The 17,135-nt window shown below is 46.3% G+C and overlaps 1 protein-coding gene across 1 annotated transcript in view; it reads right to left on the minus strand.

Annotated features, from left to right (window-relative positions):
• The window catches only part of LOC124031611 (protein phosphatase 1 regulatory subunit 12B-like), a 50,285-nt gene that overhangs the window by 19,130 nt on the left and 14,020 nt on the right, over window positions 1–17,135 (minus strand). Inside the window, exons 2-4 of the mRNA XM_046343075.1 lie at window positions 4,414–4,430; window positions 4,033–4,144; window positions 3,717–3,821 (exon numbers count right to left, since the gene is read on the minus strand). Of these exons, the coding sequence (XP_046199031.1) occupies window positions 3,717–3,821; window positions 4,033–4,144; window positions 4,414–4,430 (234 nt within the window). The remainder of the gene's footprint in view (window positions 1–3,716; window positions 3,822–4,032; window positions 4,145–4,413; window positions 4,431–17,135) is intronic.

Consider the following 17,135-nt stretch of genomic DNA (forward strand, 5'->3'; position numbering starts at 1 on the left):
CCAGGTCGCAATTGTAAATGAGAACTTGTTCTCAACTTGCCTACCTGGTTAAATAAAGGTGAAATTATTATTATTTTTTTAAATTTGCTTGAAATCTACAGTATTACTTGAAAGTTTCATTTCAGGGAGACAAATAATCATGTTTTGTTGCAGAACACTAAATATCCACCTGAGCCTCACTCAGACAAATAAGTATTACTTGTAGGTTTTACACAGTCAAATGTGACAAGTAATTACATTTTTTTAAGGAGAAATTTACAAATTATACATTTCTGACATTAATATAAAAAATATATATTTTTAAATGTATCAATAAAGTAACATGAGGTATGTATATAAAATATTTACATTTGCCATTTTTAGCAGATGCTCTTATCCAGAGTGATTCATTCATCTTAAGATTGCTTGGTGAGAGACAACCACATATCACAGGCGAATATACAGGATAAGAACATTCCATTCCAGCTAAACAATGGATAATTAGAGTTTTGCAACAAAAGCCATTTTAATACACAATTAAAATCGATGAATAAAAAAATCTGAGAACAGTAATATTTTACCCACACATGAAGGTAAATCATAAGCAATCATTTCTTTAAAAAAAACACAATTGTGAAAGATTTGTGGACATAGCGTTTTTCGAACAAAACTCTTCAATATTTAGCTTTGAAAACAATTCCCAAGCATTTCTCTGGGAATAATCCAATGCCTTTTACTTGCATAACCTGTCACGGTTCTCACACCTGATTCTTTCCTGATTTTATTGTGCAGTTGTCCAATGTAATAGGGTTTGGAAGAGTTACTCCACATTGTACTTGACAAGAACTGTAAGTTGGGAATCACAATGATAAGTCATGATATGGCACAACCGTCCATATACACTACAAGTATGTGGGCACCCCTTCAAATGAGTGGATTAAGCTTTTTCAGTCACACCTGTTGTCGACATATATAAAATTGAGCACACAGTCATGCAGTCTCGAAAGACAAACATTGACAGTAGAATGGCCCCTACTTCTCCCTTCTCCCTTACCCTTACCTCACCTCGCTCATCAACTCATCCCTGACCGCTGGCTACGTCCCTTCCGTCTTCAAGAGAGCGAGAGTTGCACCCCTTCTGAAAAAACCAACACTCGATCCCTCCGATGTCAACAATTACAGACCAGTATCCCTTCTTTCTTTTCTCTCCAAAACTCTTGAACGTGCCGTCCTTGGCCAGCTCTCCCGCTATCTCTCTCTGAATGATCTTCTTGATCCAAATCAGTCAAGTTTCAAGACTAGTCATTCAACTGAGACTGCTCTCCTCTGTATCACGGAGGCGCTCCGCACTGCTAAAGCTAACTCTCTCTCCTCTGCTCTCATCCTTCTAGATCTATCGGCTGCCTTCGATACTGTGAACCATCAGATCCTCCTCTCCACCCTCTCCTACCTGACAGGTCGCTCCTACCAGGTGGTGTGGCGAGAATCTGTCTCCTCACCACGCGCTCTCACCACTGGTGTCCCCCAGGGCTCTGTTCTAGGCCCTCTCCTATTCTCGCTATACACCAAGTCACTTGGCTCTGTCATAACCTCACATGGTCTCTCCTATCATTGCTATGCAGACAACACACACCTAATCTTCTCCTTTCCCCCTTCTGATGACCAGGTGGCTAATCGCATCTCTGCATGTCTGGCAGACATATCAGTGTGGATGACGGATCACCACCTCAAGCTGAACCTCGGCAAGACGGAGCTGCTCTTCCTCCCGGGGAAGGACTGCCCGTTCCATGATCTCGCCATCACGGTTGACAACTCCATTGTGTCCTCCTCCCAGAGCGCTAAGAACCTTGGCGTGATCCTGGACAACACCCTGTCATTCTCAACCAACATCAAGGCGGTGGCCCGTTCCTGTAGGTTCATGCTCTAGAACATCCGCAGAGTACGACCCTGCCTCACACAGGAAGCGGCGCAGGTCCTAATCCAGGCACTTGTCATCTCCCGTCTGGATTACTGCAACTCGCTGTTGGCTGGGCTCCCTGCCTGTGCCATTAAACCCCTTCAACTCATCCAGAACGCCGCAGCCCGTCTGGTGTTCAACCTTCCCAAGTTCTCTCACGTCACCCCGCTCCTCCGTTCTCTCCACTGGCTTCCAGTTGAAGCTCGCATCCGCTACAAGACCATGGTGCTTGCCTACGGAGCTGTGAGGGGAATGGCACCTCAGTACCTCCAGGCTCTGAACAGGCCCTACACCCAAACAAGGGCACTGCGTTCATCCACCTCTGGCCTGCTCGCCTCCCTACCACTGAGGAAGTACAGCTCCCGCTCAGCCCAGTCAAAACTGTTCGCTGCTCTGGCCCCCCAATGGTGGAACAAACTCCCTCACGACGCCAGGACAGCGGAGTCAATCACCACCTTCCGGAGACACCTGAAACCCCACCTCTTTAAGGAATACCTAGGATAGGATAAGTAATCCCTCTCACCCCCCCCCTTTAAGATTTAGATGCACTATTGTAAAGTGACTGTTCCACTGGATGTCATAAGGTGAATGCACCAATTTGTAAGTCGCTCTGGATAAGAGCGTCTGCTAAATGACTTAAATGTAAATGTAAATGTAAATGAAGACCTCTGTGACTTTCAACGTGGCACCGTCATAGGATGCCACCTTTCCAACAAGTCAGTTGGTCAAATTTCTGCCCTGCTGGAGTTTCCCCGGTCAACTGTAAGTACTGTTCGTGTGGAAATGTCTAGGAGCATCAACGTCTCAGCCTTGAAGAGGTAGGCCACACAAGCTCACAGAATGGGATCGCCGAGTGCTGAAGCGTGTAACTCGTAACATTCGTCTGTCCTCGTTTGCAACACTCACCACCGAGTACCAAACGTCAGCACAGAAACTGTTTGTCGGGAGCTTCATGAAATTAGTTTCCATGGCCGAGCAGCCGCATATAAGCCTAAGATCACCATGTGCAATGCAAAGCGTTGGCTGAAGTGGTGTAAACCTCGCCGCCATTGGCGGAAACGGGTTCTCTGGAGTGATGAATCACGCTTCACCATCTTGCAGTATGGCGGACAAATCTGGGTTTGGCGGATGCCAGGAGAACTCTACCTGCCCCAATGCATAGTGCCATATGTAAAGTTTGATGGAAGAAGAATAATGTTCTGGGGCTGTTTTTCATGGTTTGTGCTACAGTAGGGGCCTTTGTTCCAGTGAATGTAAATCTTAACGCAACAGCATACAATGACATTCTAGACAATTCTGCGCTTCCAACTTCGTGGCAACAGTTTGGGGAAGACGCTTTCCTGTTTCATCATGATAATAGAAATGGTTTGTCAAGATCAGTGTGGAAGAAATTGACTGGCCCGCACAGAGCCCTGACCTCAACCCCGTCAAACACCTTTGGAACGCTGACTGTGAGCAAGGCCTAATCACCCAACATTAGTGCCAGACGTCACTAATGCTCGTTGCTGAATGGAAGTAAGTCCCCGCAGCAATGTTCCAACGTCGAGTGGAAACCTTTCCCAGAAGAGTGGAGGCTGTTATAGCAGCAAAGGGGGACCAACTCCATATTAATGCCCATGATTTCAGAATGAGATGTTCGACGAGCAGGTGTCCACATACCATGTAGTGTACGTATTCATTGGACTCTTCTGCAATCTGGTCATTTTCATCTGTGTTATTTGATTTTGGGATGGTTTGAACTACTTTGTGTGGCGGATGAATACCAGTTAGGGATAATCACCTGTGTGACTCTCTCCAGCTGAGTCTGCACCAACACCAGCTCCTGTTTGCTGCCCTGCAGCCGGGACTTGAGTCTCTCATTTGTAGACATGGCCTCCTCGTACATCTGCAATATAAAAGATGCAACAGCAAACAGACACAGAATATCATAACATGCCACAGTATTTTACTACTACACTTTACTTGAACCCTCTGTCATAAAGGCTACATAATACTTCCATTATCATGACATAACAAATGTCACAACAGATCATTAGCTACCTATGCCAGTTTGCTAGCTTTAAGAAATTGTCAGAGAATTTTACATTACAGGTTACCTTCTTATAGTCAGTGCATCCTGCCTCTTCCTCAGCCTTTTTCCGAGCTGCCATTCTGTTTTCCCTGCGAGCGTCATACGCTTCTCGGTCGTAAGCACCAGACGAGTCCAGTCTGAGGTAAAGATAACAAATGACTGAAACTACTTCACTGTGCCAGAGCTTGATCATCAATATACTTTATATTTCACCTCTATTTAACCAGGTAGGCTAGTTGAGAACAAGTTCTCATTTAGAACTGCGACATTTTGAGCCGAATTGTAATAAAAAGGTCAGTTGCAAAGGAGGCCTGAGTAATAAAGTTGACCAATGGCTGTTAGGATATGCATGAATGCCTGGTTGTGAAAATCTTTGATAAAGTGAGCTGAGATGAAAGCAGCTTACCTGGACACTCTTTCATGCTGAAAACAAACAAAAAAGATATGTCACTTACAAAATGCATAAAACATGAGTAGTTTGAATGATCTTCAACACTGAGAGGTAAATGGCTTCTTCCTGGTTAATATTGCACACTCAGATCGTAACTTTTTGCTTGGGACTGTATTTTAAATCAACCTATGCTTATTGGGCTTTAATGAACAGGAATAAAATAGGCACTTGTTAGGACAGATGACACTTGTATATGACTCCTATGTTCAGAACCTTTGATTGTGCATTCTTTGGGGTTTCACACATATTTCTCCCCAGCGCAATTAACTTAAAATCAAAGTTTTCAGAGGAATACCATGACAACATTGACAGCAATATATCAAGTAATGATAAAATGACAAAATGGACAGTCTAAGAAAATTCCATACAGTATTTGACATACAATTTATAAAAAATATATACAGTGGGGAGAACAAGTATTTGATACACTGCTGATTTTGCAGGTTTTCCCACTTACAAAGCATGTAGAGGTCTGTAATTGTTATCATAGGTACATTTCAACTGTGAGAGACGGAATCTAAAACAAAAATCCAGAAAATCACATTGTATGCTTTTTAAGTAATTAATTTGCATTTTATTATATGACATAAGTATTTGATACATTAGAAAAACAGAACTTAATATTTGGTACAGAAACCTTTGTTTGCAATTACCGAGATCATACGTTTCCTGTAGTTCTTGACCAGGTATGCACACACTGCAGCAGGGATTTTGGCCCACTCCTCCATACAGACCTTCTCCAGATCCTTCAGGTTTCGGGGCTGTCGCTGGGCAATATGTACTTTCAGCTCCCTCCAAAGATTTTCTATTGGGTTCAGGTCTGGAGACTGGCTAGGCCACTCCAGGACGTTGAGATGCTTCTTACGGAGCCACTCCTTAGTTGCCCGGGCTGTGTGTTTCGGGTCGTTGTCATGCTGGAAGACTCAGTCAGGACCCATCTTCAATGATCTTACTGAGGGAAGGAGGTTGTTGGCCAAGATCTCGCGATACATGGCCCCATCCATCCTCCCCTCAACACGGTGCAGTCGTCCTGTCCCTTTGCAGAAAAGCATCCCCAAAGAATGATGTTTCCACCACCATGCTTCACGGTTGGGATGGTGTTCTTGGGGTTGTACTCATCCATCTTCCTCCAAACACGGCGAGTGGAGTTTAATCCAAAAATATCTATTTTTGTCTCATCAGACCACATGACCTTCTCCCAATCCTCCTCTAGATCATCCAGATGGTCATTGGCAAACTTCAGACAGGCCTGGACATACGCTGGCTTGAGCAGGATGACCTTGCATGCGCTGCAGGATTTTATTCTATGATGGCGTAGTACGTTACTAATGGTTTTCTTTGAGACTGTGGTTCCAGCACTCTTCAGGTCATTGACCAGGTCCTGCCATGTAGTTCTGGGCTGATCCCTCACCTTCCTCATGATCATTGATGCCCCACGAGGTGTGATCTTGCATGGAGCCCCTACCGAGGTGATTGATCGTCATCTTGAACTTCTTCCATTTTCTAATAATTGCGCCAACAGTTGTTGCCTTCTTACCAAGCTGCTTGCCTATTGTCCTGTAGCCCATCCCAGCCTTGTGCAGGTCTACAATTTTTTTCCATGATGTCCTTACACAGCTCTCTGGTATTGGCCATTGTGGAGAGGTTGGAGTCTGTTTGTTTGAGTGTGTGGACAGGTGTCTTTTATACAGGTACCGAGTTCAAACAGGTGCAGTTGATACAGGTAATGAGTGGAGAACAGGAGGGCTTCTTAAAGAAAAACTAACAGGTCTGTGAGAGCCGGAATTCTTACTGGTTGGTAGGTCAAATACTTATGTCATGCAATAAAATGCAAATTAATTACTTAAAACCTCTTGGGGATAGGGCTGTTTACTGCCCCCGCTGGAGTAATTGCGTGCCCATAGTAAACATAATTTTTTTTGTCAAAAGTTGCTAATATATGCAAATAAAAAATATTATTGAATAGGAAACACTCTAAAGCTTCTAAAACCGTTTAAATTATGTCTGTATGTAAAGCAGAACTCTCAGGGCAGTCATTCTCCCAAACTCTCTCTTGTCATCAGAAAAGTTGGCCCAACTTTGACGTCATCGCCCCCCCTCCCCAAGCACCTACAGGTCTGGGAACAGTCTCTTTGTCTTCAGCGCGATCTCAGCTTTCAATGGGGATTGTCATTGTGAGAATCGTGCGCTCACGAGAGTTTTGGCGGGCTGAAACCTTTCGGTCACGCGAAAAAACAGGTTACTATTATGCGCGCTCTCCTCCGGTGATGTCTTTTTTCCGAAGTTGATTAAACAATGAGTGTGTTTCTGTTCGTCCTCAGGATTGCTGTGCACCTTTATAACATGTTAAAGCTTGATTATGAACATGGTTTGACAAGTTTAGTCGACATAAAATATGTAATTTCAACGTTTTGGTGCGCATCCACTTGATTTTTGGCTACATTTCAACCGAAATGTGTCGTGTTTGAGAACCGAAAGACACAGACTGCAAAACTAAACGCTGTTTTTGGTAAGTATTATTCCTTCCAGGTCTTCTGATGGAAGAACAGCAAAGGTAAGGGAATATTTATGTGGTAAATTTGGGTTTCTGTGGACTCCAAGATAGAGGAGCCATAATGCTACTTTTTGAGCGCCGACTCATTGTATAGCCTAGTGAACGAAACCTGTAACGTTAAAAATAAATGTAACACAGAGATTGCATTCAGAAGAAGTGTATCTAACTATATATATGTAGAACATGCATATTTAGTCAAAGTTTATGATGTGTATTCCTTGTTAGCTGACGTTATCTGCCGGAGCTATCGTCATTTCTCAGGACATTTGAGTAGCATTTTTTGAACGATGCATCATTGTAAACAGAGATGTATCTATATATATAGCATATTATTTAAAAAAATATAAATGTACTGTGTAACATGTTATATTACTGTCATCTGATGAAGATTTCAAAAGGTTAGTGCATTATTTTTCTTTTAATCCTGCGTTTGTTGATTGCATATTTTTGTCAACTTGGCTATGCAAATTAGCTGTGTCTTCGGTGGTGGTTTGACATAAATATGTGCTATGTTTTCATCGTACAACATTTTAGAAATCTGACTTGCTGGGTAGATAAACAAGGTGTTTGTCTTTCATTTGAGCCATTGGACTTGTTAATGTGTGGAGGTTAAATATTTTTAGGAATATTATTGCGTTCCATGCGCCACCTTCCAGCTGAACATGGGGGGGGGGTTCCAAAATTGGAACCCTAGTCCCCTTCTGGTTAAAAATCATACAATGTGGTTTTCTGGATTTTTGTTTTAGATTCGGTCTCTGACAGTTGAAGTGTACCTATGATAAAAATGTCAGACCTCTACATGCTTTGTAAGTAGGAAAACCTGCAGTGTATCAAATGCTTGTTCTCCCCAATGTATTTGTATCCAAAAGCAGGTTGTGAGCATCTTGAGTAATATGTCAGTCTTAGAGATTAATTTTCCTTTTACAGTACCAGTCAAAAGTTGACACACCTACTCATCCAAGGGTTCTTTTTTTACATTTTTTGTTTTTACTATTTTGACCATTGTAGAATAAGAGTGAAGACATCAAAACTATGAAATAACACATGAAAGCATGTAGTAACCAAAAAAGTGTTAAACAAATAGCAGTCACCATTTGCCTTGATGACAGTTTTGCACACTCTTGACATGCTCTCAACCAGCTTCACCTGGAATGCTTTTCCAACAGTCTTGAAGGAGTTCCCACATATGCTGAGCACTTGTTGGCTTCTTTTTCTTCACTCTGCGTTCCAACTCTTCCCAAACCATCTCAATTGGGTTCAGGTCGGGTGATTGTGGAGGCCAAGTCATCTGATGCAGCATGCCATCATCATCTTTGCTCAAATAACCCTTACACAGCCTGGAGGAGTGTTTGGTCATTGTCCTGTTGAAACACAAATAATAGTGGGACTAAGCGCAAACAAGATGGGATGGTATATTGCTGCAGAATGCTGTGGTACCCATGCTGGTTAAGTGTTCCTTGAATTCTAAATAAATCACCAGCAAAGCACACCCACACCATAACACCTCCTCCTCCATGCTTCACGGTGGGAAACACACATGCATAGATCATCCGTTCACTACTCTTCATCTCACAAATACACGGCGGTTGGAACCAAAAATCTCAAATTTGGACTCATCAGACCAAATGAGAGAATTCCACCGGAATCAAGTAAGTCTCTTCTTATTATTGGTGTCCGTTAGTAGTGGTTTCTTTGCAGCAATTCAACCATGAAGCCCTGATTCACGCAGTCTCCACTGAATAGATCATGTTGAGATGTGTCTTTTACTTGAACTGTGTGAAGCATTTATTTGGGCTGCAATCTGAGGTGCAGTTAACTCTAATGAAATTATCCTCTGCAGCAGATGTAACTCTGGATCTTCCTTTCCTGTGGCGGTCTGTCATGTTTGTCATTTATTATCATGTCTTGTCCCTGTGCTCCCCATTCTATTCGTTTCCCTCTGCTGGTCTTATTAGGTTCTTTCCCTCTTTCTATCCCTCTCTCTCCCCCTCCCTCTCTCACTCTCTCGCTCTCTCTTCTCTCTATCGTTCCGTTCCTGCTCCCAGCTGTTCCTATTCCCCTAATCAATCATTTAGTCTTCCCACACCTGTTCCCGATCCTTTCCCCTGATTAGAGTCCCTATTTCTTCCTTTGTGTTCCGTTCCTGTCCTGTCGGTTCCTTGTTTAGAATTCACCGTGCTGTGATTGTGTATCGCCCTGTCGTGTCGTGTTTTCCTCAGATGCTGCGTGGTGAGCAGGTGTCTGAGTCTGTCTGGTTCGAGTGCCTTCCCGAGGCAACCTGCTGTTCACCTGCTGTTCAAGATCGAGTCTCCAGTTTGTCCTCGTCATTTCGAGTGAAAGTTGTGTTTTTTGTTTGTATTCACTTTACTGGATTAAAGACTCTGTTTTCGCCAAGTCGCTTTTGGGTCCTCTTTCACCTGCATGACAGAAGGAACCGACCAAGGAATGGACCCAGCGACTTCAGACGCTCGTTACACTGCCGTCGAGATCCAAGGAGCCATGCTCGGCAGACACGAGCAGGAATTGTCTGCTGCTCGCCATGCCGTGGAGAACCTGGCCGCTCAGGTTTCCGACCTCTCTGGACAGTTCCAGAGTCTACGTCTCGTGCCACCTGTTACTTCCTGGCCTGCCGAGCCTCCAGAACCTAGGGTTAATAACCCACCTTGCTACTCCGGGCAGCCCACTGAGTGCCGCTCCTTTCTCACGCAGTGTGAGATTGTGTTCTCTCTCCAACCCAACACATACTCTAGAGAGAGAGCTCGGGTTGCTTACGTCATTTCACTCCTTACTGGCCGGGCTCGAGAATGGGGCACAGCTATCTGGGAGGCAAGGGCTGATTGCTCTAACAAGTTCCAGAACTTTAAAGAGGAGATGATTCGGGTTTTTGACCGTTCAGTTTTTGGTAGGGAGGCTTCTAGGGCCCTGGCTTCCTTATGCCAAGGTGAACGGTCCATAACGGATTATTCTATTGAGTTTCGCACTCTTGCTGCCTCTAGTGAGTGGAACGAGCCGGCGCTGCTCGCTCGTTTTCTGGAGGGACTCCACGCAGTGGTTAAGGATGAGATTCTCTCCCGGGAGGTTCCTTCAGATGTGGACTCTTTGATTGCTCTCGCCATCCGCATAGAACGACGGGTAGATCTTCGTCACCGGGCTCGTGGAAGAGAGCTTGCATCAACGGTGTTTCCCTGCTCCGCATCGCAACCATCTCCCTCCTCTGGCTCAGAGACTGAGCCCATGCAGCTGGGAGGGATTCGCATCTCGACTAAGGAGAGGGAACGGAGGATCACCAACCGCCTGTGCCTCTATTGCGGAGTTGCTGGACATTTTGTTAATTCATGTCCAGTAAAAGCCAGAGCTCATCTGTAAGCGGAGGGCTACAGGTGAGCGCAACTACTCAAGTCTCTCCATCAAAATCCTGTACTACTTTGTCGGTCCATCTACGCTGGACCGGTTCGGGTGCTACATGTAGTGCCTTGATAGACTCTGGGGCTGAGGGTTGTTTCATGGACGAAGCATGGGTTCGGAAACATGACATTCCTTTCAGAGAGTTAGAGAAGCCTACGCCCATGTTCGCCTTAGATGGTAGTCATCTTCCCAGTATCAGATTTGAGACACTACCTTTAACCCTCACAGTATCTGGTAACCACAGTGAGACTATTTCTTTTTTGATTTTCCGTTCACCGTTTACACCTGTTGTTTTGGGTCATCCCTGGCTAGTATGTCATAATCCTTCTATTAATTGGTCTAGTAATTCTATCCTATCCTGGAACGTTTCTTGTCATGTGAAGTGTTTAATGTCTGCCATCCCTCCCGTTTCTTCTGTCCCTACTTCTCAGGAGGAACCTGGCGATTTGACAGGAGTGCCGGAGGAATATCATGATCTGCGCACGGTCTTCAGTCGGTCCCGAGCCAACTCCCTTCCTCCTCACCGGTCGTATGATTGTAGTATTGATCTCCTTCCGGGGACCACTCCTCCTCGGGGTAGACTATACTCTCTGTCGGCTCCCGAACGTAAGGCTCTCGAGGATTATTTGTCTGTGTCTCTTGACGCCGGTACCATAGTGCCTTCTTCCTCTCCGGCCGGGGCGGGGTTCTTTTGTTAAGAAGAAGGACGGTACTCTGCGCCCCTGCGTGGATTATCGAGGGCTGAATGACATAACGGTTAAGAATCGTTATCCGCTTCCCCTTATGTCATCAGCCTTCGAGATTCTGCAGGGAGCCAGGTGCTTTACTAAGTTGGACCTTCGTAACGCTTACCATCTCGTGCGCATCACAGAGGGGGACGAGTGGAAAACGGCGTTTAACACTCCGTTAGGGCATTTTGAGTACCGGGTTCTGCCGTTCGGTCTCGCCAATGCGCCAGCTGTTTTTCAGGCATTAGTTAATGATGTTCTGAGAGACATGCTGAACATCTTTGTTTTTGTCTATCTTGACGATATCCTGATTTTTTCTCCGTCACTCGAGATTCATGTTCAGCACGTTCGACGTGTTCTACAGCGCCTTTTAGAGAATTGTCTCTACGTAAAGGCTGAGAAGTGCTCTTTTCATGTCTCCTCCGTTACTTTTCTCGGTTCCGTTATTTCCGCTGAAGGCATTCAGATGGATTCTGCTAAGGTCCAAGCTGTCAGTGATTGGCCCGTTCCAAGGTCACGTGTCGAGTTGCAGCGCTTTTTAGGTTTCGCTCATTTCTATCGGCGTTTCATTCGTAATTTCGGTCAAGTTGCTGCCCCTCTCACAGCTCTTACTTCTGTCAAGACGTGTTTTAAGTGGTCCGGTTCCGCCCAGGGAGCTTTTGATCTTCTAAAAGAACGTTTTACGTCCGCTCCTATCCTCGTTACTCCTGACGTCACTAGACAATTCATTGTCGAGGTTGACGCTTCAGAGGTAGGCGTGGGAGCCATTCTATCCCAGCGCTTCCAGTCTGACGATAAGGTTCATCCTTGCGCTTATTTTTCTCATCGCCTGTCGCCATCTGAGCGCAACTATGATGTGGGTAACCGTGAACTGCTCGCCATCCGCTTAGCCCTAGGCGAATGGCGACAGTGGTTGGAGGGGGCGACCGTTCCTTTTGTCGTTTGGACAGACCATAAGAACCTTGAGTACATCCGTTCTGCCAAACGACTTAATGCCCGTCAAGCTCGTTGGGCGTTGTTTTTCGCTCGTTTCGAGTTTGTGATTTCTTACCGTCCGGGTAGCAAGAACACCAAGCCTGATGCCTTATCCCGTCTGTTTAGTTCTTCTGTGGCTTCTACTGATCCCGAGGGGATTCTTCCTTATGGGCGTGTTGTCGGGATAACTGTCTGGGGAATTGAGAGACAGGTTAAGCAAGCACTCACGCACACTGCGTCGCCGCGCGCTTGTCCTAGTAACCTCCTTTTCGTTCCTGTTTCCACTCGTCTGGCTGTTCTTCAGTGGGCTCACTCTGCCAAGTTAGCTGGTCATCCCGGTGTTCGAGGCACTCTTGCGTCTATTCGCCAGCGCTTTTGGTGGCCGACTCAGGAGCGTGACACGCGCCGTTTCGTGGCTGCTTGTTCGGACTGCGCGCAGACTAAGTCGGGTAACTCTCCTCCTGCCGGTCGTCTCAGACCGCTCCCCATTCCTTCTCGACCATGGTCTCACATCGCCCTAGACTTCATTACCGGTCTGCCTTTGTCTGCGGGGAAGACTGTGATTCTTACGGTTGTCGATAGGTTCTCTAAGGCGGCACATTTCATTCCCCTCGCTAAACTTCCTTCCGCTAAGGAGACGGCACAAATCATTATCGAGAATGTATTCAGAATTCATGGCCTCCCGTTAGACGCCGTTTCAGACAGAGGCCCGCAATTCACGTCACAGTTTTGGGGAGTTCTGTCGTTTGATTGGTGCGTCCGTCAGTCTCTCTTCCGGGTTTCATCCCCAGTCTAACGGTCAAGCAGAGAGGGCCAATCAGACGATTGGTCGCATACTACGCAGCCTTTCTTTCAGAAACCCTGCGTCTTGGGCAGAACAGCTCCCCTGGGCAGAATACGCTCACAATTCGCTTCCTTCGTCTGCTACCGGGTTATCTCCGTTTCAGAGTAGTCTGGGTTACCAGCCTCCTCTGTTCTCATCCCAGCTTGCCGAGTCCAGCGTTCCCTCCGCTCAAGCGTTTGTCCAACGTTGTGAGCGCACCTGGAGGAGGGTGAGGTCTGCACTTTGCCGTTACAGGGCACAGACTGTGAGAGCCGCCAATAAACGCAGGATTAAGAGTCCAAGGTATTGTTGCGGCCAGAGAGTGTGGCTTTCCACTCGCAACCTTCCTCTTACGACAGCTTCTCGTAAGTTGACTCCGCGGTTCATTGGTCCGTTCCGTGTTTCCCAGGTCGTCAATCCTGTCGCTGTGCGACTGCTTCTTCCGCGACATCTTCGTCGCGTCCATCCTGTCTTCCATGTCTCCTGTGTTAAGCCCTTTCTTCGCACCCCCGTTCGTCTTCCCTCCCCCCTCCCGTCCTTGTCGAGAGCGCACCTATTTACAAGGTACATAAGATCATGGACATGCGTTCTCGGGGACGGGGTCACCAATACTTAGTGGATTGGGAGGGTTACGGTCCTGAGGAGAGGAGTTGGGTTCCGTCTCGGGACGTGCTGGACCGTTCACTCATTGATGATTTCCTCCGTTGCCGCCAGGATTCCTCCTCGAGTGCGCCAGGAGGCGCTCGGTGAGTGGGGGGTACTGTCATGTTTGTCATTTATTATCATGTCTTGTCCCTGTGCTCCCCATTCTATTCGTTTCCCTCTGCTGGTCTTATTAGGTTCTTTCCCTCTTTCTATCCCTCTCTCTCCCCCTCCCTCTCTCACTCTCTCGCTCTCTCTTCTCTCTATCGTTCCGTTCCTGCTCCCAGCTGTTCCTATTCCCCTAATCAATCATTTAGTCTTCCCACACCTGTTCCCGATCCTTTCCCCTGATTAGAGTCCCTATTTCTTCCTTTGTGTTCCGTTCCTGTCCTGTCGGTTCCTTGTTTAGAATTCACCGTGCTGTGATTGTGTATCGCCCTGTCGTGTCGTGTTTTCCTCAGATGCTGCGTGGTGAGCAGGTGTCTGAGTCTGTCTGGTTCGAGTGCCTTCCCGAGGCAACCTGCTGTTCACCTGCTGTTCAAGATCGAGTCTCCAGTTTGTCCTCGTCATTTCGAGTGAAAGTTGTGTTTTTTTGTTTGTATTCACTTTACTGGATTAAAGACTCTGTTTTCGCCAAGTCGCTTTTGGGTCCTCTTTCACCTGCATGACACGGTCCTCATGAGAGACAGTTTCATTATAGCTCTTGATGGTTTTTACGACTGCACTTGAAGAAACTTTCAAAGTACTTTAAGTTATCCAGATTGACTGACTATCATTTCTTAAAATAACCATGGACTGTCAATTCTCTTTGCTTATTTGAGAATTTCTTGCCATAATATGGACTTGGTCTTTTACCAAATAGGTCCGTCTTCTGTGTATCATCGCTCCCTTGCCACAACACAACACATTGGCAGAAACACATTCATTAAGAAGGAAAGAAATGCCACAAATGAACTTTTAACAATGCACAACCGGTAAATTGATATGCATTCCAGGTAACTACCTCACAAAGCTGGTTGAGAGAATGCCAAGAGTGTACAAAGCTGTCATTTACATTTACATTTAAGTCATTTAGCAGACGCTCTTATCCAGAGCGACTTACAAATTGGTGCATTCACCTTATGACATCCAGTGGAACAGTCACTTTACAATAGTGCATCTAAATCTTAAAGGGGGGGGTGAGAGGGAATACTTATCCTATCCTAGGTATTCCTTAAAGAGGTGGGGTTTCAGGTGTCTCCGGAAGGTGGTGATTGACTCTGCTGTCCTGGCGTCGTGAGGGAGTTTGTTCCACCATTGGGGGGCCAGAGCAGCGAACAGTTTTGACTGGGCTGAGCGGGAGCTGTACTTCCTCAGTGGTAGGGAGGCGAGCAGGCCAGAGGTGGATGAACGCAGTGCCCTTGTTTGGGTGTAGGGCCTGATCAGAGCCTGGAGGTACTGAGGTGCCGTTCCCCTCACAGCTCCGTAGGCAAGCACCATGGTCTTGTAGCGGATGCGAGCTTCAACTGGAAGCCAGTGGAGAGAACGGAGGAGCGGGGTGACGTGAGAGAACTTGGGAAGGTTGAACACCAGACGGGCTGCGGCATTCTGGATGAGTTGAAGGGGTTTAATGGCACAGGCAGGGAGCCCAGCCAACAGCGAGTTGCAGTAATCCAGACGGGAGATGACAAGTGCCTGGATTAGGACCTGCGCCGCTTCCTGTGTGAGGGCCACCGCCTTGATGTTGGTTGAGAACGACAGGGTGTTGTCCAGGATCACAACACCCTGTCCAGGATCACACCAAGGTTCTTAGCGCTCTGGGAGGAGGACACAATGGAGTTGTCAACCGTGATGGCGAGATCATGGAACGGGCAGTCCTTCCCCGGGAGGAAGAGCAGCTCCGTCTTGCCGAGGTTCAGCTTGAGGTGGTGATCCGTCATCCACACTGATATGTCTGCCAGACATGCAGAGATGCGATTCGCCACCTGGTCATCAGAAGGGGGAAAGGAGAAGATTAGTTGTGTGTCGTCTGCATAGCAATGATACTTCTCCTCTTCCACTCTGTGTAGCACCCACTTGGGTGATGCCTCAACACCTCTGAGTGCCAGAAAGCTCTTCAACACAAAATTCAGAATAGTACCCAGTTGTCCTCGCTACGAGCCCTGTCTCAGCACTGCTGTATTCCTCCATCTGCCATTCCTCTCCCGTTTCAGGTAACTCCTCAAATGTTGTTCTCGGAATAGCTGGTACTGTGTCCAGATGTTTTTGCAAACAAAAACATTACACAATTTCGCTAGCTAGCTAGCCAAGCCTAAAATTGTCAACCTGTCAATCTGCAAATCCATGGCTCAAATACACCAGATACAGTATATGCAATTAAACTCAATGTTATCAAAAACAAAAGAGCTGATTTAAAAACACCTACAGATGACTAAATATTTACACATTGATAGGAGCTCTCTGCTGAGGCTGATACTAGGGCACCGTGGCAACTATAGAACATACTCATACATAGTCATTTAAGCATGTTAACCCTTGTAAGGCTGCCGACCTAGACGTCATCTGAAGCCACGTCCTCAGACCATGTGCAGACCAGCTGCCTGGAGTGTTTACGGACATATTCAATCTCTCCATATCCCAGTTTGTTGTCCCCACTTCCTTCAAGATGTCCACCATTGTTACTGTACTCAAGAAAGTAAGGGACAGTAACTGAACTAAATAACTATCACCCTGTAGCACTCATTTATGTCATCATGAAGTGCTTTGAGATGCTAGTTAAGGACCATATCACCTCCATCTTACCTGACAACCCACTACAATTCGCATACCGCCCGAGTGGCGCAGAGGTCTAAGGCACTGCATCTCAGTGCTAGAGGCGTCACTACTGACACCCTGGTTTGATTCCAGGCTGTATCACAAACAGCCGGATTGGGAGTCCAATAGGGCGGAGCACAATTGGCCCAGCGTCATCCGGGTTTGGCCGCTGTTGGCCGTCATTGTAAATAAGAATTTGTTCATAACTGACTTGGCTAGTTACATAAAGGATAAAAAAATAAACAGATCCGTAGATGACTCAATCGCCATTGCACTGCACACTGCCCTATCCCACCTGGACAAGGGAAACCCCTATAAAAGAACGCTGTTCATCGACTGTAGCTCAGCCTTCAACACTATAGTGGCTTCCAAGCTAATCACTAAAGTCAGGGCCCTGGGTCTGGGTCCTGAACTTCCTGACGGGCTGACCCCAAGTGGTGAAGGTAGGCAACAACACCTGCACCACACTAATCCTCTGTCACACCCTGATCTGTTCCACCTGTCTTTGTGTTCGTCTCCACCCCCCACCAGTTGTCTCCCATTTCCCCTAATTATCCCCTGTGTATTTATACCTGCATTTTTTATTTATCTGTTTCCAATTTGTCTTGTCAAGTCCTACCAACATTTTCCAGTGTTTCCTGTGCTCTAGTTTTTGCTTTTCCTAGTTCTGACTTCTTTGCCTGTCCTGACCCTGATCCAGCTCCCTCATTTTCGAGCTGCTGCCTTTGTTCTTCTCGGACCGCTTGAAGACAGTATA

Source organism: Oncorhynchus gorbuscha, linkage group LG03 (genome assembly GCF_021184085.1).
Source record: "Oncorhynchus gorbuscha isolate QuinsamMale2020 ecotype Even-year linkage group LG03, OgorEven_v1.0, whole genome shotgun sequence".
In the NCBI taxonomy this organism is placed as follows: domain Eukaryota; kingdom Metazoa; phylum Chordata; class Actinopteri; order Salmoniformes; family Salmonidae; genus Oncorhynchus; species Oncorhynchus gorbuscha.